The sequence below is a fragment of the Haliotis asinina genome, chromosome 8 (assembly GCF_037392515.1).
Source record: "Haliotis asinina isolate JCU_RB_2024 chromosome 8, JCU_Hal_asi_v2, whole genome shotgun sequence".
Lineage (NCBI taxonomy): Eukaryota > Metazoa > Mollusca > Gastropoda > Lepetellida > Haliotidae > Haliotis > Haliotis asinina.
Genome location: NC_090287.1, coordinates 42068927 through 42090429, shown reverse-complemented (window position 1 = coordinate 42090429; position 21503 = coordinate 42068927). Strand labels below are relative to the sequence as shown.

Here is a 21503-nt window from a genome sequence, read left to right as displayed (position 1 = left end):
GTTACTACTGTACTGCCAGCTACCACACCACTCCTGAGGATGATCCAACTTTCATATAAAGAATTACATCCTGGTCTTCAGCTGGTTTCACATCTTCACTGCTAAGAGAACAAAAATGCTATTACAAAATACATTTTATTTCTTGGAAAGAACCAAATATCACAGACAACAGTGAAAGAGACTGATGTCACCCTACACGCAATCAATTACTTTTATGGACTAAAACCGAAATTAACTGGGTACAGGTTTAGTAAATATGTGGCAAACTTTCTTTGCATGATAAACATGATTTCCAGTGCTACTCCAGATATCCACAGAATTACGAACAATGTGTAATTCTACAGCTGTTGGAAATCATAAGCCCAAAACAAAATGCAAAGAAAGCTTTCCACCAGTAAATACCACACACGATATGAGGGCAAGACAAACTGAAAGACAAGAAATAAATCTCCTCAAGTACGGAAAACTACCATGATTTTATTGAATAATCCAGTCATGACTGACTCTCTAACATGACTATATATTTACTGACATAGGGGACAATCTACACTGAATGTCACACATCTGTGTCATTATCCTATGGAATATACAGCAATAGCATGACCACTCCAATGTAAAGTCTAGTGAACTTTGTAAACATGATTCTTCCTCTCACTATTCCTTATGTGAACTAAATAAAGCACAGCTGAGGGCTGTCCAGTGTGTTGTCCATTAAGTTGGGAATACTCCTCAACTAATGTACTGGTACATAAATACACTGCTTTAAGTAGAATAAGAGAACACGTGATATATTGTAAGGACAGTGGGTTAGTGCTTCATACCGACAAATGTAAGATGCCTAAGGTTTTATGTTGCTTCATCAACCAGTCTAAGTAAACTTCATCTCAGTGTATTTCGTTACACTCCACAACTGAGTCTAACAAACCTTGTAGAAGGTCACGTCAGGTAACCTTTGAACAACCAATGACAGTCCAAACAAATGTGAGACGGTTAAATAGATTTAACCAATCAGACAACGGCTACTATTTAGGGATCGGAGGGACTTTCAAAATATTCAGGTCACAGACACAGATCTCTCCACAAACAAATATCAGCATATAACACAGTTATTTGACCTGCAATATTTCTGATGACATGGTTACCATTAGCTAATATTTCCGCAAGATAACATCCTTACTATTGTCAGAAACACTATTTTCAGCGACTGTTTACTCACCGTTGTCATGGCTGTACGTATGCCATGTGCATCACCTGGAAGCGATCGTACACTAAATAGCAATCGGAATCGTTTGGGTACGAACCTTTTCAAAATGAAAAGTTCATAAGGGATGTACAAATGTGCACTTTCGTGAGTTGGTAAGCTGTGTTCTGATTGGTCAATCTCAAAGGTTACTTGACGCGACCTCTCATAAGGTTTTGTTAGACTCAGTGGTGGAGTGTAACGAAAAGTACTGAGGATAAGTTTACTTAGACTGCTTCATCTACAGTTACTTAACTATTATTACTTTAATTCTGAACATGATTGATAGATTCTGTAATTCATAATTTCAATTTTCTCCTGTCACTGCTGTAAATGTAAGTAGAGTTGTCTCCCCTTAACTTCATTCAGTACCCTGTCATCAAGGTTTCTTATGTACCATGTCACAGAAATATATATACACCTGATCTGAACTTGCATGCACAAGCCAGGAAGTAGCATTATTATTTGAACTGGTCTCATGCTGCTATTACTTATACTACTCGGGATCTCTCTCCATCCCTCATCACAGGTGAAGACAGGGTTCATACACCGGATACAGACATTCATGATGAAGATATGGATCGGTCCACATCCACACCTATTACATAGAATCATTGTCACTTCAATCTAGTAAGGAATGTGATGTACATGCTACATACAGTGTTACATTTAAACTTAAAGACATTGTAGCTGATTAGTAAACATATACTTGTACACCCAAAGTGAGAACAAGTAGCAGCCTGCACAACCATGTTGAAACAAAACATACCTATTCATAGTGTCTACTGATTTGTTACAATTTGATTTTAAACACACTTTTAAACTTCAGTTTCTTTGAATTACAATCTGAAGTGCACAGATTTCACAACATAACATGAATAAACATATTAAATACTCTGTTCAACAAGATGACAACAAAGTGTATAAATATAAATGTCGAACTATATGGACAGAAATAAGGCAAACATGAACATAGTTGATTGCAGGTGATAAAAGGGTTCCTTTCATCATAATTTGATTTAACGTGATCAGTTCAACAGTGGTAAGTATGAGGAAAATCAAGGATTAACAAAGGTAGGTAGATTTCTTTTTCATAGCATCAACACACAAACAAAATAAAATGGAATGTAGAAACACTTTTGATTACATGTTTTTTTGCTGGCTGCTGTATACAAATTTCACAACTGCATATTGATCACTATCTAGTTTAAATACATGGTAACAAACAAAAAGAACCACACAGATATTCACAATGACATCCAACACAAATAACACCACTTTAAAATATATCACAAGAACAGAGAGAATAAAGCCAACCTATCCTCACAACAAGTGAATATACTCCTAACAACAGAGGTAACCTGTCCTCACTCCAATGTTCTTGTCAAATATCACAATGTGTACACCTACAGCGGTAAATGCTGATATTTGCCTAAATGCACTCTGATGTGGAGGGCGGCAGCATCATGTGGAGATGGACAAGCAGGAGATAACAGGTAACAAAATCTGATTGCATCCTAACTAGCAGTGCATATGCATATCTTTAATGTAAGAAGAAAAGAATCCCTTACATGAAAGAACAGCTGTCATATTAAACTGAGTATTTGCCCTTCAATTTAATGTCAAAGGTTAAAGAAATTGCCATTATAAAATCAGTAACAAATATGCCCATGGATTTCTAACATCAAGATACACTTCACACTTAAAGCTGATGTAAAAGTATGAAATGCTAGTATAAAAAGATATCATGTGTCCCTTTGGAATGTTACCTTAAGAGTAAGAAAGTGAACTGGGTGTGTTATATGGTTAGTATTTGACAATTAAGTGTATATGACCCTTTAGTCCGTGGTGGGAATTTCTAAATCAGAACAAATCATAGAAACCTTTTTTTGAGATCATTTAAATGCTGGAGGTGACACAATAATAATCAAAAACCTCAAGGAAGGAATGTTTCATTTATCTCTCTTAACTTAACTTTTGCAAACCTGGCAAAAATGTCATTCTTTGTTTGATACACAAGAAAAATTATATTTGTAATCAAGGCAATTTCTCAAACTATTTGTCTCAACAATCTCTGTTTAAAAGTAAACATTTTTACAAGTACATCCCATTTATGAGATAGTCTGCCTCATTAGAATGTAAGGGTCGTCCTTTCCGTAATCGCCGTCTCACATTTCTGAGCCTGCATCCTACAAACACCAGCAATATGACCGTTATCGCCAGACCAAGTGACAGAGCAACTATAGGTCCCTGAGCATTGTCTGTTGGGCTAGCTACAATGACTTTTTCCTTGGTGAGAAATACTGTCTCCTGTTCTTCATCCACAACATTCACTGCTGGATGTTGCACTGGTGTAGCAGCTGCTTTAACATTCTGGTCACCAACTGGCTTCACTGCAGTAACACTTTTAGTAGGAGACATTGTTTTGGCATCCTTAGACTTGTCTTTAGATTCAGTTGGTTCCTTTTTGATGTCTGTCTCCTTGGTATCTTTGTTACTTTGGCTGTTATTGGACACCTGCTTGTCATCTTTGTTTTGACTGGTTGGCTTTTTCTCTGACTTAACTATGTTGGTGGACACAGCGGAATCGGTTTTCTCCTCTGATGACTGAGATGTGGCATCTGGAAATGGCAAGAGGGCAACAACTGATTGCTATTCCATTTCCATCCCCACTTCTTGAAGGATGCATCTTTTCAAATTAGCATTACTTCTGAATTTACCAATACAATAGGGATACACCAAAATATAAATCAAAACAAACCTGTACTTTTACTGCCTTTCTGGGTTTGTTTGTCTTCTGTGACGGCTGATAAGTTGTTGGAATTGTCTGTGTCAGAATCCTGTGATGATCCAACCTGTTCATCTGGCAGGTCTGCAGAATCAAAACACTTGTCTTCACATGACATTTACAACTTCCACACAAATCTCATCTCTCAGCAAATTCTTACTTTAAACAGTGAAACCCACAAGCACGTTCTCATGTTAACAGAAAATTTCACCTAACCAGGATATCCTCACACATGCACACAAAACCTGTTGCCTCCTGGTACATTCTCACATGATACACAGATGTCACCTCCTGGTACATTCTCACATGATCCACGGATCTCGCCTCCTGGTACATTCTCACATGATCCACGGATCTCGCCTCCTGGTACATTCTCACATGATCCACGGATCTCGCCTCCTGGTACATTCTCACATAATCCACGGATCTCGCCTCCTGGTACATTCTCACATGATCCACGGATCTCGCCTCCTGGTACATTCTCACATGATCCACGGATGTCACCTCCTGGTACATTCTCACATGAATCATACATTTCACTGTGGAACAGATTCTCAAATGAAACATGCCTGTCATCTTCTAGTAGATTCTCATGTGAAGTACACATCTCACATCCTTTCACTACAAACACAATACAACTGACTTACCTTGGGAAGGTACCATGTCCGGGAGGCTGTTACCATCATGATAGTCTGCAAATATAACAATGAACGGTGCAGGATAATATACTTATTCCAGCCTCTTTGTCACTCACAAAACACAATATAAAGAATATTGATGAAGTTAAAAGGAATGGAATTTGATGGCATTTATGTGTTCATATACTTAACAATTTCACCTTGAGTGAAAGAAAAGCTTTCACTGCTATTACAGTGAGTTCCCAAAGACTCCAACATACCTATGTTTATCAAGGAAAATATCATTCAGTAAATATACTCTCGTGCCCTGCTGCTTACATATATGCAAGCATTTAACTAAATTAACTTCCTCTTAGTATTAATCTAAGACAACATATTCATGTTCTCATTCAACAATGGGTAAGGCCTTCCTTGTGTATGACATTAGAAATCATGCTGCTAAAAAAAGTTTTAACTGCGAATTCATTGGCGGACATGTATGCCTGACTATGAGTTGTCAGAGATATCACATGCATATATTCTGGCATCAAACAAGCTTGAAAATTGAGACAACAAATGTCAATATGACATCTGACTTCCATTACACATCTAAGAAAACATACAAATAGTATCATAAATGTAAAGTTTAAATCTTCTAAGAAACATGTTTGTTGATTTTCTTTCTTTACATAATTCAACCTAAGATTTGCTTAAAATGTCTTTTTAATTCTTTCACATATGCACAAAGACCAATGTGTTCGTGATACATTATCTGTTAATAAAATAAAGTGAATACACATTTTCAGATATTGTGAAAAGTATTGCAAATTAATAAATTAACAAATAAGACCAGTAGTTTTATTAAACTGTACTCTTTAAATGTTGGCTACCCTGTCATCAGTTGTAAATGAACTAAGTGCTGTGAAACGAGATCTGTTATGATACAAGATGAAGCTGGATGAGGAGTGTGTCACATCAAGTACAATAGAGTACAACACAATGACAACTGGAGAGGACAAAACACAAGATGGGTAGGACAAAACACAAGTGACATCCAGAAGAAGTGAGTGAGTTTACAGCAAAACACAACCATAATAAGGATTGTCATCATGAACTACTGCAGTTCTCACACATAAAATAATGCATCTTGTTTACGTGCACTAAAACTATTCATGTTTACCTGCACTAAAACTATTCATAAATACAGTGTATTATAGGATAATTTCTGCAACTGAAAAGAAAACAATGAATCAGAATGAACTGAAGAATATACTGCAACAAAAGTAAGACTACAACACATGCTGGTGGTTCCAGTGAGCACAACAATGATAGAGTACCTCCACCATATGACTTATAAGCGTAGTTTGCTTTGCCCTGGCTGCCATAAGTTCTGTGGGTGTCAGGATTGCTGTAGTCTGTGCCTTGGAGAGGGACATAGGGATCAAAGTCATTGTAGTCATAGTTGTTGTAGCCACCAGTGTATGCATGGTTGAAACCAGCATCAGGAAACTTCCGATACGGACCACTAGGATGGCCTTGCTGGAATGGTCTCCTTATGGGGTAAGGGCGTTGCTGACCCAGCCCATACAGATTGGTGTCATAGTCTGGAGCGGGAATATTGGGGTTTATTGCCTGGGTCCTTGAGGGTTGTCTGTTCAAACCATGTGGTGAATACTGTCTGTTGAATGGTGGTCTGTAGCCCATGTTAGAGGCAGGTGTGTTGTCCATCAGTCTGTCATCTACATGTGTTGGGGCATCAGGGGCCAGTGTCTGGAATGCTGAGTCTTGACTGCTGGGCTTTGGGTACATTTCACTTGGATGAGCTTTAGGCAAGCTTGTCTTTGGAGGAGAATGGGTAATCTCAGGTTTAGCTCTTTGAGGAGGTCGAGATCTTGCTTCAGGACGACCAGCTGGAGTTGCATGAAGATCATGCTTTGGAGTTTTCTTTCCTGAAGTCACTGGAGATCTGTCACCACTTTCCTCAACAGTTGTGTCAACCCTGTGAACTCTCTTACTGGCAACATCTGAATCACTCTTCTGCTTGTCCTCATTCATCTGCCCCTTGGGCACATCTTCATCTCTGTACCATGATGCTCCTGGCTTTGAAGGGAGGAACGTAGGCTTCACCAGGGGCCGGTCAGTTTCAGACATGCTCACTCTTTCTAATTCCTTATCCACGTCAGATGAGTAGTCGTAATCATGCACCTTTCCCCTTGTATTGCTGTATGCATTGTTGACAGCATCAGCGAGTTTGTCAGTATGATCAGCATCCTTAGTGTAGACTCCCTGACTCACTTCCTTGCCATCACTGAGTTCCTTCTCAAGGTCTGTCCTGGAGTAGTCCCCGTGTGGTAAGTCGGGGATCTGTAGGTCACTGGCATAGCCCATATCATCATAGTTGCCATCACCAGTTTGTCTTGCTGGAGGTTTCCTTTGCCATGGTTCTAACTGTTTATCCGCCACCAGTGCTAACAAAATCAACAACCAATAAACTAGTTATGAACATAATTTCTAACAGACCACACCCAGCCAAACTAGGATATAACTGTTATCACTGTACATCATGCTGAGTTGAACAAGCTTAAATCTATCTGACAAAGAAGGAACTCCTTTCTAAACCTACAGCATTCTCAAACATGTTGCTTAAAGCACATCAGCAGTCAACCCTTAATTTTTCAGAGAAAATATCAAAATAGTACTTTGAATTTCTATTCTTTAAAGTATGCATACAGATAGTAATGCAATGACAAAATACCCCTTGGTGCATGCCACAGAATATGTATCTCATGCTTTTGTCATAGCTTTGTAATTCAGGTTGAAATAAGACAACTGTACATCAGTGAATTCCATCCATTCATAAATCACAATGGAGATGACAATATATCACATGATGTCATATTTGACTGAGAGTATCAGCATGGTTCTTGATTACTGGGAACGGTGAACACAATTCCCTTTCTTAATAATTCAATCCCACCACCTACAGAAGCTCTTGTTAGTTTAACAGTAGCCCTCTATCCCCCTGTAAATTTGACAACACAACTTGTATCATGCATCAGTGACTCAGAACAAAAGTGCAGCATTCTGCTTCATTGTCAACATTCAAATTCCATAACTATTTTTTCTGTCAACGGACAAGCACATATTATGCTCTCTCTGAAACTAAATGAAGAATGAAGAATGATTTCTGGTACAATGACTAACATCCTCCTTCCCTCCTTATACTATGCATACTGATGTAATAACTTTCAAAACATTATACACCAGAGAATACACTGATCTTGAACCAAGTTAGACCACCCTTCTGCCATATACTGAATATCTCAAGACAAATTAAAGGTAAGTAGAATGTAACATTATACTTTAGTGACTGACAACATGCTATTCACCTGCAGGGGAGCAATCTTTCTCATCTGATCCATCTGCACATTCTGTGGTACCATCACAAAGCTTTGATTTGGGAATGCAGTCTGGTCCCACCCATGATGTCCCCCGAATCTTGCACTCAACCTGATCTGCACCACATATCTCTCCTGGAACAAACAGTAACACCAACTCCAGGCCTATGGTAGATTGTACACATGGAGGTTACTGCACAATTCATGTGATATTCAAGGATACTGCGGCTTCACTGCAAATCAGGAAGGTATGAAACCATAGGGTTCAGTCTTAGACACCAAACAAAAACAATTAAAAATCTGAGAACATTATTGTTTGACCCTTGATCGATAACGTATACAGCTCATTTTATCCACAGTAGTTACTTTAAGGTCACACGTTCTATTGTACATTAGACAGCTAAAACATACTGGAGATCACTTTCACTGTACTAACCTGATTAAGGAAATAGGATACTTAGGTCTCCTTCACAAACAATGTAAAACATTCTTGACATGAGACATCTGACTGCAACTTACAGGCTGTGTCAATACAGAGAAAGTACACCTCTTAAACTCGAGGTCTATGGTTGGTGAGAGTTGAGATTTATGTCACAACAGCATTATCTCAGCCATACAGAGATGAGACCAAGCCTGCATACATGTACCAAGATTAAATAAGATGGGATTTTTGAAAACATATTCAATACAGTACGCACAATCTAAAAACAAGCAATCTATCATTCACATTACATAAGTAATATGAGGTACAGATGCAGGGAGGTGAGAGAGATCCTGATAACGCACCTCCTGAGACAGGCATAACATGTTAGGAGGAAACACAATCTGGGACAACACAAGAATGTAATTTTTACAATAAAATTGATATTTATACCTATCCTGATTGATGTGGACTCATTCTACACTCTTTGAGTGAATACTCAACATAGTTCCAAATAACATTTCTCATGAATAAAAAGTTACACAACAGTTGATTAAATGAGGTTTTTGTTACTAGCCTGATATACTGCAGATGCAGACCTATTTCATGTCCAACTGTGAACAAATTCAACCACAAAGCCACACCAATATCAACTGAAAAACATAACTAAAACTTGAATAGCACAAAGGCCTCCTCTATCGCTGTGGTACACAACCCTACGCCTTCACTTAGTTCACCTGGTATTGAAATTAATGTATGCCACAGCAAAAAATAATTCTTAATCAAACTCTTTAACCTAGGAACATGAGACTTAAAATAAGATACTTGACACATATTTAGATTTCAGCATAAACTTAAATCAAACTCTGGCCTATGACCATTACAAATTTGACAAACAGGAAATTTTAAGTGGAGTTACTTTCCCTATCTGAGCATATTGACTTTGGAAAATGCAATATACGAGTTTATGAAATCCACTTGGCAGCCTTTCTACTCCTGCTGTTTGCTCTGTTGGAAGGTAAACAGAGTGGGGATTGTCAATAACAGGGACATTAAGAAACCCTCTGACACAAAAACAAGACAGTATTTGAAGGTCAATACTTAGATGTGTGTATGTCACACCAAGACAGCTGCCTGAACAATCCAGAGTATCAGAAGCTTATTTTTACAAAGTGACATAATGCTTGAGAGGGAGAATGGTGTTTTAGTCTAATTTGTACTTGAACACCACAAGAATTTACTAAGTTGTGAATCTGGTGATTAATACGTGTAGGAAATGCTGACTGATGACAACCAAAATTGTCTCTTGTTTGCCTGACCAAGAAAAGATTCTGTTAAGATCTCAAAGTGCACAAATCTACACCAACAGTCTGGTGTACATTCTAAGACGTTCAGCCACTTACTGCAAAAACAATGTGTCACTTACTGCAAAAACCACTTTTCTGTTTGTAGTTGTTCTGACACTTGCAGACACCTGTTGATGAGCATACAGCATGTGGGTCCTCACAGCTCAAGTCAGCCAGACATGAACCACCCAAGGCCACTGTAATAGAAAGGTTTTTGTCAGCCATACTACCACGCCAATAATGGAAGTGCTGCCTCTTTTTTTGTACACAACCAATTAATAGAGAAGACAGAAACATTATATACCTGTGATAGGAATACATAATATAGAATATAAGGTCAACAAATACTATAACAGAAGATACACATATAGACTGGCTAAGGACAAAAAGTCTACACAAGTTAGTCATTTCAAACTACTGATACTTACTATGGCTTGACCAGTGACCAGCATAGCACTGACTCCAATAACCCTGTGCAGCAGATGATTCACATCCTCTGCTGATGTTTGTTGGGCTGGACGGTTTCAGTTATTTTCATTCAACATGTTAGCCTACTAATTCGACTGAATTTGAATCAAGTTACCAACCTACAAGCTTTGCTTGAACAATTCTACTTCATTATGGCCTGTTTGGACGCCAATGTAAATTTTATAATAAGGACAAGAAACATGTAGCAACAGTTCATCTGTAAATATTATTACAAAATACTACTTTCAGTCAGTTAAACATTATGCAAGACGTCATTGTGCCAATAACTTCAACATTCAGAAAGGTTGGCAGATTTCTAAAGAATTCAGAGATATGCAATTAGTTTTTCAACTTCAACAGCATTGATTACACGATGCCATTTAGAAAGTGGTCAAATGCAACATATGTCATATTTGGGATTTCACTTTCTCAGTAAAGTACAAATTCTAGTACTTTTTTCGGTTGAGTCCCATCCGGGATTCGAACCCGCACCCTCAGAGTCAGGCACCTAATCGCCAGCACACAAAGTCAGCTGCCTAGCCCGCTCAGCCACCGCGACTTCCACAAAAATGAAAGTCGGACAACTGGTAGTCTAGACTGCGTACTTTGTGTACCCCTCTGATGAGTGTAAATTGGCACGGTTCCCACGGCCGAAAGCTATGACTACACGATGCCATTTAGAAAGTGGTCAAATGCAACATATGTCATATTTGGGATTTCACTTTCTTAGTAAAGTACAAATTCTAGTACTTTTTTCGGTTGAGTCCCATCCGGGATTCGAACCCGCACCCTCAGAGTCAGGCACCTAATCGCCAGCACACAAAGTCAGCTGCCTAGCCCGCTCAGCCACCGCGACTTCCACAAAAATGAAAGTCGGACAACTGGTAGTCTAGACTGCGTACTTTGTGTACCCCTCTGATGAGTGTAAATTGGCACGGTTCCCACGGCCGAAAGCTATGACTACACGATGCCATTTAGAAAGTGGTCAAATGCAACATATGTCATATTTGGGATTTCACTTTCTTAGTAAAGTACAAATTCTAGTACTTTTTTCGGTTGAGTCCCATCCGGGATTCGAACCCGCACCCTCAGAGTCAGGCACCTAATCGCCAGCACACAAAGTCAGCTGCCTAGCCCGCTCAGCCACCGCGACTTCCACAAAAATGAAAATCGGACAACTGGTAGTCTAGACTGCGTACTTTGTGTACCCCTCTGATGAGTGTAAATTGGCACGGCTCCCACGGCCGACTCAACCGTGGGACTCAACCGAAAAGTACTAGAATTTGTTCTTTACTAAGAAAGTGAAATCCCAAATATGACATATGTTGCATTTGACCACTTTCTAAATGGCATCGTGTAGTCATAGCTTTCGGCCGTGGGAACCGTGCCAATTTACACTCATCAGAGGGGTACACAAAGTACGCAGTCTAGACTACCAGTTGTCCGACTTTCATTTTTGTGGAAGTGGCGGTGGCTGAGCGGGCTAGGCAGCTGACTTTGTGTGCTGGCGATTAGGTGCCTGACTCTGAGGGTGCGGGTTCGAATCCCGGACGGAACTCAACCGAAAAAAGTACTAGAATTTGTACTTTACTAAGAAAGTGAAATCCCAAATATGACATATGTTGCATTTGACCACTTTCTAAATGGCATCGTGTAGTCATAGCTTTCGGCCGTGGGAGCCGTGCCAATTTACACTCATCAGAGGGGTACACAAAGTATGCAGTCTAGACTACCAGTTGTCCGACTTTCATTTTTGTGGAAGTCGCGGTGGCTGAGCGGGCTAGGCAGCTGACTTTGTGTGCTGGCGATTAGGTGCCTGACTCTGAGGGTGCGGGTTCGAATCCCGGATGGGATTCAACCGAAAAAAGTACTAGAATTTGTACTTTACTAAGAAAGTGAAATCCCAAATATGACATATGTTGCATTCAACAGCATTATGATTAAATAAACTCTCATCCTAAATTTTTTAACTGTATATACATGAAGTTGAAGTTTTGAAAACAGGATACAGACTAGAACAAATGAATCACTTCCCCTATCAAAATCATGTCTACATTTTACCACTATTGATATTTTGGTAGCTTAGTTCAATACCTTGGTAGTATTTAGCTTACTGTCCTAGTCTCTCAAGCACATGACATTAATGTAGAAATATGCTGCTAAGGCTGATGACCTAACAGTATTGTCCTGTTTACTGTATTAATTTCTTCTAAGTAGCGGACACATTATATGCACCATCCTATGTCAACATACCGGTCTCCTATCTATGACAGTGAAGACTAGACTATCTGACTTGTATGACAATATAATCCCCCATCATGCTTAATGGGAGTAGACTAATAGGTAATCAACTTACCTACGACGTGAGATGATTGACAAGTCTATTAATACTTTCAGCTATCTTGTCATTATAGGATAAGTGATAGGGACAATATATACTATGTACCACTGGCACTTGGCAAAGGAAAGTGATACACCCTCACTGCAGGAAATGATTACAGTAAACTGAAACGACCGACTACAAGTTGTAATATGACATCAAGACTATGTCCAGTAAAGAGACAGCCATCAAGTCATCACACAGAAATCAACTCTTTGGAATCACAGAAGGACATTAACTTTACACTTAAGTTTATATCTTGTCAAGACAAGTATCAACCCTAACCTACATTCTACCACGCAGGTGACAGATAGTTGATGTCAACTGAATACTACAGTACATCCTTCTCTTCCTCACATACAACAGGGATCAGTTGGTGGTGAAGACTATAGTACCTGGTGAGTATAGAAGCATAGCTTTTGTTGGATTAACTCAGTTGTGTAGTGGTCCCTTAGATGTAGATTAGAGATATTTCACTAAACAACTGACTGTTATGTGATTTAAATACTATCCAAGAGTCCCATACAAAACTAGCCCTTTATACAGTTCTTAGTTATCCAGTACACAAAGACCAAATATAGCTAATGGTCGGACCGAAGTGTTTTGGACTCTTTCACAATGTTTACAATATTAGTTTTAAAATATCTCTTGAAAGGAACATGAGAGCCTTGAGTCTCCTATCCAAGTTTTCTCCTAATCTTTGTGAAGTGGTGTTCAGTAAGCCTTAACTTATAAATCAGGGTTACTGTCCCAGTTCAGCATTTGAAATTATGAAGGCAGCTTAACACGGATTATGCACAAGTTGCTTGCCAAGTAATAAACAGTGTTGTGCTGACAATCAAATGGAGATTAGCACTTCCACAAATCGCTGGATGGAACATCAGAGAGGTGGACAGCAACACGGACTTGTCAAGATGCTTAACCTAAACATGGAAGAGACACATGCATTATGCCAGGGATTGTAGCATCTCTGAACAAACACTCCACAAATCTCACCAACCTGACACCTTTTGTTATAGTCACATATTTCAACAGGTCAAGGAAATATTGGATCTGTAGATTTTTTCAAAGGCCAAAGGAAACCCAATGTGATTTACCAATTTGGAAATAAATCCATGCTTTGACACCAAATAAAGAACTCACTGCTGTCTAACTTCCCAAATAACCCCAGGTTAAATATCTGGCAGGTGTGTTTGGAAACAGCCAGTAGCAGCTACGACTAACATATCTGAAATCATATGTCACTGTTTCCTACCTCAACTGCTCTCTTCGTTCAATCAATATTACAATAGTCATCCACATCTACCTCAATTTCATCAAAGTGTGCACTGAGAAGACAACCCCCAAACCTTAACCTAGCTCAACTTAACCCTATACTGGAATGTCTGGATGACATTTAATGAAATTATTGTTCACTTTCACCATCTGAAGCATCAGTTTTGCAAAGACTGAATATATGAGACATCTTGTCCACATTATCACCACTTTGAATGTTTGACATGAAAATTACCGAGATTATCAAATAGGGCCAACCTCAACATGCAAAAATAAACAAATAAAATAATATCAAATTTCTAGTTACTAAATGCTTCAATACAGTAACTATTTGTCAGGCTAAAGATGCAAGATGCCCAGTATTTATCCAGCATGTCTATAATAACAATATCATATATGTCCTGTCGCTACTTTCATATTCAATATTTCCCTCATTTGGTTTCGTGTTTTATGAAAAATATGCAATGTCCTTCCTTCTTTCAGTTTTGGAATTTGACTTTAAAGACTTTCCTGTTAAGTGAGTCTATGATTATTACTAACATTCACAACCTGTTTCTCATCCTATTCCTGAACACAGGAACAAAAAAGCGTCAGAAGGGTCAAATCTGTACCCATCTTCTATTCACAATGTTGTATATTACACAAAACAAATTAGGGCTGGGACGGTAGCCTGGATACCTGGGACGGGCGGGTAATGATTTGGACCTGGGTCTCCATACCTGTGATTAATAGATCAAGCAATTTAATATGATAATCTTAAGATTAAGACATAATGTGCAGTCCCATCTTTTGAATATAATACACTGCTAAGAAAAACTCAAAATTTTAGCCTCAAACCTGTGGAACATACTGCAATTTCTTACAAATTTCATGTCAGGGATGAACATAATGGATGAATGTATCTGGATAAGGTAGGGTAATAGGGGGTGAGGTACCCGAGTAGGAAATCTTTCGACCCGTCCCAGCCTTAAAACACATGGATTGTGGACTAACTACTCAGAGACATATTTCTAGATAAGATAAAGATAACCATTGACAATTATTCTCTAATTCTGAACCACACAGCCACAATATAACTTGTTCTTCTAAAATACATGACAAGACATCATCCTACCTAATAAATGTGCCCAGTCACAAAAACTTCCTGCTTGGTAATTCAGTTCATATCATCTTCTCTCATGCATGACACTGCTATGCACAGGCATCTTGGAATTGTGTTAAGGAGGACCTGTGTTCCAGCTCTTTGTCCTAAACGTGTTCACATTTCTCTGTCTTTCAATCAGAATTCATTCCATAACAGCTATAAAGGTACAGTATAAGGCCAATATTTGACAATCACATCGGCTGTGTTATAGTGTTTGGATATCAGGTATATTTCAACTGGTGGAGAGAGCCAGCATGGCCTTAGGTCAAGCTAGATAACAAAGCATCTGCTGGCAAAACTTCAAACAGCTCAGTGGTTAGAGTAGGGAGGGCTACAATTACATCTTGTCAGAGGTGATCATATATCTGGAGAGCGTTGGACACGATATGGGTTGTACAGGCCTAGGGTGTTGCTAGAGGCTCTACTCGCATTCTCTCTTGTGTGAAGGTAAGTCTGCTAAACACCAGGAAAGGCTGTGGTTACACAACCAAGCACAATCAACAATTATTAGATCTACTGGTTGGATTTGGGCCATGTGGTAGGAGAAGGTGATCAGACGGTGGATGATTGTGTTTATCTGGTCTTGACTGTGTGACAGGTGAGCCAGCCTACCTCTCACTTCAACAAAGCTGTAGCAGATCTAACTACTCATGAGGTGTCAATAGTCTAGGTTGTGGTTGGCATTTAGGTAGGATATGCGTGATTGTTCATGTAGGAGGGGCAGGTGAAATCAGGAATGGTATTTACTGTCATCAAGAAATTTCTCCCCCTAACAGGACATGGGAAGCCACAAAAGCTGATGACGTCTACAAAGATATGATATATTATTGATAACATTGTGTTCAGCAGTGGAACATAATGACTACAGTCACTACTTGAATGAAGTATGATGTGTTATCAATGTGGTGACTAAATTATCATAACAAGATTGCACTTACTTTAAATGAATTGAACACAATACATTAAAAACAACATGAAAAGACTTATTACTCCACAAGAATAAAGACCAAGAATAAAGGAGTACAAATTGTATCAAACATGACCAGACAAACCGACAATCATCTAGCCATCTGAAAAGTGACAGTATGGTGTTCAACAAACTGTTGACGATCCCCTGTCAAGATATTCCTGGTATGTCAAATAAGGTTGGAGAGAGAGATCTTTGATCCCTGAAATGTCATACACTAAACCATGGCGTACATACCTTAAAACAGATGACAAAATAATATATTAGAGAAGTTAGTTTGTATGTGTTCACCGGAGCAGTTTTTTCACAGCTGGTTAATTATGTACACTGAGTGTAGGGCAAACTGTTTGTGCTACATGAATCTGTCTCCACTGATGACTGGCTATGTATGTCAGTTTCAAACACCTTAATGCACAAACACTGAAATAGCATGTAAGTCATAGTGGGCTAGTCTGGTGGATGTATCATCTGATAACAGCAATCAGTTTAGCATCGAAGGGTTTCATTACACTGTGTCATACTCGTACAATGCCAGCACGTATCAGGTAGGTCTACGCCATGACACTGCTATAACTAGAACAGATGGAAATACTTCATATTAGAGAGAGTAGACTGTCATGGTGAGTGACACCTTCCAATACCACCATAGATCTCCATTTTACCATTTCAAACATCATACTGATATTTAGTATCTGTTACAAGATAATTTATGTCACTCAACATATTCACACCATACTGAAAGGTTCAATCATTTTGTGGATTGTTCATTTAAGTACTGATCCAGTACCTGACACGTAAGCTGTTGATTTTTAACATTTGACCATACCACTGATGACTAAATAGTACCTTTTGTGAATAAATAGTAGCATGTCTTTCCTAGTTTGAAAATAAAGGTATGTCTCACAAGCAGGATCCTTAACAAAACATGTAACTTCTCAAAATCAGCGAGCACTTATCTGAGGATAAAAAGGTGATCCATATCCTTATTACCAATGCATGATGTAATCAAAAATAGCAAAATCAAAATCAGAAACAATAGTCATGTAATTGAAATATTTAATATGTCATGCATATGATATATGGAATATTAAGCTTGATGCCATCCACAAATGAAAACCCTACCTGAGTGTGGCAGTTGTGTGGGTCTGGGAGTTGATTTCACCTTGGTGTGGGGGGACTTGGTCTCTTCTGTAACTTTTTCCTGCTGTCTATCAGCCAAAGAGTCAGTATCTGACTCAACATGATGACCAGTGTCCTCTGTGTTGACCATCTTATTAGTGTCCTCCACATACCTGGACATTTTTGTGGAGATATAGTCGGTATGGTTTTCAAATTTGCACTTGTTCTCACCTGACACTGCATCTCGACATGTGAACAGATAGCAGTTGTGTTTTGTCTGAAACATAAAGTTCATTATGTCACACCAGTAAAATATATAAACAGGCAGCGATAGAATCAGCGGCTGAATTGGAAAATATGTGTGACATAAAAATGTCCCCGAGTATTGACATAGTGTATATTAGTATGGAGTGTATATTACTGTATTTAAGTTTCAGTGCCTGTCAGAAAAATTAACTTCTTACCTTGTAATGCTTATAAATTTGTTTAAAGCTAATTCCAGTATAAAGCCTCTGCTTGGGGATATTTTAGCTATTACAGTCTGTGAGAGTGAAGATGGTTTCAAACAGCCTTAAGTAATATCCTGGCAATATCAAAACCAGAGAAACCATCAATGGACTTCACATATTGTAAACATGAGGGAAATCAAAAACAGGTCTTCAGCATGAGAGGCAAACGCCTTCACCAACAGGCTACCCCACTGCCCAGTTCATTCTAGTAAGATCAGCCAATAGATGTCATGATAACAGTAAAACATACTTACATTAAGTTACAAAGAGCAAAATATGGCAGGTTTAGGCACAGAATATCTTTAAAAATATACTGCCTGATTAACAACCATAGCAGAAAAGTCCTTGGTAAAAAATCCTCTCTCTACTGATTTAGTTATTTATTTGACAACATCAAACAATGTTATAAAAATCCCAAAAACCACAAAAACATGACGAAATCACACATAATGACCAATCAAATTTTTAAATTGATGCTTGATCTTTCAAGCAACATGATGTCTAAAAAGACATGTGCGCGCCCACTAAATATCTAATGTGACCTTTGATGTAAGTGTAAGTGTCTCAGTTAGTTTACTGATCACTTATTACAGAGTGATTTTAAATGATTGCATCTCACCCAGAACTAGATACCAGTAAAAGCACTGAAAAATCTTGTTAACAGGAATATTACTTAAAAACATCAATTACATGAACTGGCATCTGTTCATATTGTAATATGTATCCTGGTACAACATTAGTACCTATTCCATGATGGAAGTCACTGAGGCGAACAAGGGAGGTTTGAAACTGGTCCAAGATGGTCACATGTACACAAAACACTGTCTGGAAGACCATCAAATTTTGTACCAGAAGGAACAGACACCTGTGGCATCTGACTACATAAATATCAGTAGGCCTAGACTATGTGATCATGTGATGCGGTATGTAACTCACAATGTTAACTGTACTCATTTCATAGGATTTCTATATCAGCATTTCACAATGTCATGTCATGAGACCTGTCATGAGTCGTATGCATGACAATGAAAATAAAAATAAAATAAAAATAAAAAAAAACATTGGTTAATCCATACACTTTTTGTTATCATGTTATGAAAAGAAAAGGGAGCTTTTTTCACGGCAGACATTTTTACTAAGGCAAACTTTTTTACCTGTACTTTTTCGCTGAATACCAAATAATGTATATTGTTATTTTGAAAGGAAAGGTCTACACAACGCACAACAAAATAAGAGTGTTATTTAATTGTAGTGTTGCAGACCTCAGACACTTATACAAGACATGTTAGTGGCAGGGCAGTTTTATGAACACACCTTTTGACATGTTTGATGCTTGTTGTACTCAGAGACCATAAAATAGATATTATATGGTCTCTGTTGTACTCAACACTGCTGATCAACATCCACTATCAGAAAACATATTGGTTACACATAACACACAAGTGAACCTCTGCAGCTAAGGTAACAATGCTGGTGGTCATCATGCTCATAGTCATAACCACTGATTAAAGTTCAGTTTTCAAGAAAGTTTATGCTCCGAACTAACAGTGTTAATGCTGAAATGTGTATCCAGTTTCCACAAATGTAAATAATGGATGCTGAAAAATACATACATTGTATCCTAATGGATACACATAAGATTGATTGTGGCCATCTTTAATTAGATGAAATAAAAAGCTCCTTTAGTAAAGTAAATGATCAAAGTAATTACCAAATTTTATCGTACAGTTTGGTATACTAATTTCTGAACTTAAGAGGTCATATATTTCTACAGACTCTTGAAATTAGCAACGGGGAGACTTCTTGGACCTTAGTTTTGTCTATCATGTAAAAGCCTGTCCTAAGACCAGTACAAATCATGCTATGTCCATTAGAATCCACAAGGTTTGCATGACCATGAAAATTCATATAGGTATATTTGAGCTGCCTGATAGCCTGAGGCATATCTCTTTCCCTTGTTGTGTACATGGCTCACTTTATTGTGCCCACTGAGCTTAGTGACTGACACAGTGCTAATGAGAAGGGAGGGCAATATATGCTGCCCAAACAAACCTTTCTGACAATACATAATTACCGAAGCATGGTTAACTGGACTTGAAAGACAATACACTGACAACAAGATAAGTCTATTCAAGGGGCCACTGAACAGGTGGAAGTTCATGAGATATAATAGGTGTTTCTTAAAGGATCTTTTGGTGAGTAGACACAATTTCATCCAGTCTATAAATGATAACATTAAATAAACACTGGACTGTTTTATCAAGCTGAAAATATCATAGTATGCAGCATGAGAAAAGAAATGAAAGGTTTCAAAATAATATGTCTGAATCATTATACTTTCCTCATCCTTACATAAACAAACTGTTACCACAACTTTCGGCTCAGGTAACAGTACTATCACTCCTACAAAGAGATGTACATCAGTAAGCATCACCCTTGACAGAAGCATAGAATTCATGGTGTATTTAGAACCATCAAAGGTAACAAATTATATCCAGTTTGGGATATGTCTTTCACAAAGTTTGGTGTATGTGTTGTATATGTATTTGACAGCTAATGGTACATTTGTTTAATCTACATTAAAACCGAACGTTTTAAGAATTATTCTTGTGGTATCTACCAGTATATTAACTCCTTAGTGACACAGATAGTAACGACTATCAACCTTTTCCCAAAGGACTGCCAGTAACAGAAACACGGTATTGAATATTATATCCTGGGAGATTTCCCCATTTGCATTAACGTATGTGGCGATGTCATTTAACAAATTCAATTAGGGACACATTTCGTGTTTACTTAATGTTATCTATCAGATGTAATACTTACTTTGTTTTCATAAACAGCGAGGTCACAGCCTTTCGAAGAACAACATTTTGATACACATTCTTCGTTTGTGGCAATATTTTCGAACGAAACGAGAAATATAGCACCTGCTTTTCTAGATTCGTCGGTCCTTATAATCTTCCTTTCTGGTTCATGAGTGTTGCACGGCAGCTTGTTTTCATTATTAACGAGATCTCGATTAATATCAACATCCCCATGTACTGTCGAATGGGAATGTTTATCCGAAAAAGATTTTTTCTGAGTGGATGAAGATAAATCGACATCACTTCCGAGCCGCTTTACAAGGTCATATATAAGCTGTGGGTCTTTCAGAAGTTGAGAAATATCATCTGGATATTCTTTAGCTGCCATCGAAGGCACCAGAATAAAAAATAAGGCTGCAATTATCCTCATTTTCGTGGTCTGGTTGAATTATTATCACAATATTTCACACACAAATAAACATCAAAACATGGCTTCTTACTGTACGCATGCGCATTGAGACCGGGAAGTGTTTATAGTATACTATTCCCCAAACGGACTATTACATTTCTTAGTGCGAGGGTACAAGCCTTCAGTCGTCCGTGTCACACAAGCTGGAAAAAACTAGTAAACGTGGAATAGCTTCGTTCCTAACTTACAGTTTTAACATACAGTTTTAAAAGTGTGTCCGAGGTTGTTTTAGTAATTTACAATGATCAGTCAATTCATATTTAGATTAACGTGACTGTTGTAACAAAAAAAGATACATCTATTTCTAGAAAGATATGTTTGTGTTTCACCTGAAACATGGTAAATTGCTGTATGGTTTGGTATGATTCGCTATGTGACGGTTACAATTTCGTGTTTCAAATGTCATGATCTCTGTAAAAGTAATTCTTTACTCATTTTCTTTTGCCTAAAGCAATATTTTAAGGCTCTATCTTTTGTCATTTTTGATTTTCTGTTCTTCAATACATTTCGTATATCAATGTACATCTCAAGTGTTTAAGATAAGCATTCATTCAA

The 21503-nt window shown here is 38.1% G+C and overlaps 1 protein-coding gene and 1 pseudogene across 1 annotated transcript; one reads left to right on the top strand and one right to left on the bottom strand.

Moving 5' to 3' along the window:
- Nucleotides 1–121: 121 nt before the first annotated feature.
- Nucleotides 122–20988, bottom strand: LOC137294686 (uncharacterized). Its single transcript, XM_067825760.1, has 8 exons — nucleotides 20499–20988; nucleotides 17167–17440; nucleotides 9891–10007; nucleotides 8035–8178; nucleotides 5983–7113; nucleotides 4676–4720; nucleotides 4002–4112; nucleotides 122–3861 (listed from the first exon to the last, which is right to left on the bottom strand). The coding sequence occupies exons 1-8, from the start codon at nucleotides 20907–20909 to the stop codon at nucleotides 3335–3337; spliced, it is 2760 nt and encodes a 919-aa protein (XP_067681861.1). The 5' UTR covers nucleotides 20910–20988; the 3' UTR covers nucleotides 122–3334.
- LOC137294688 (uncharacterized) overlaps nucleotides 16504–21503 on the top strand; it is a 42940-nt pseudogene continuing 37940 nt past the window's right edge.

Bases quoted from the DNA above. Each gene is read 5' to 3' on its own strand.
- LOC137294686 (XM_067825760.1), bottom strand. From the start codon at position 20,909: ATGAGGATAATTGCAGCCTTATTTTTTATTCTGGTGCCTTCGATGGCA. The intron at 8,179-9,890 runs GTAAGTGACACA...TGTTTGTTCCAG, and splicing joins ACAGAAAAGTGGTTTTTGCA to GAGAGATATGTGGTGCAGAT. The intron at 4,721-5,982 runs GTACTCTATCAT...TTATATTTGCAG, and splicing joins TTATAAGTCATATGGTGGAG to ACTATCATGATGGTAACAGC.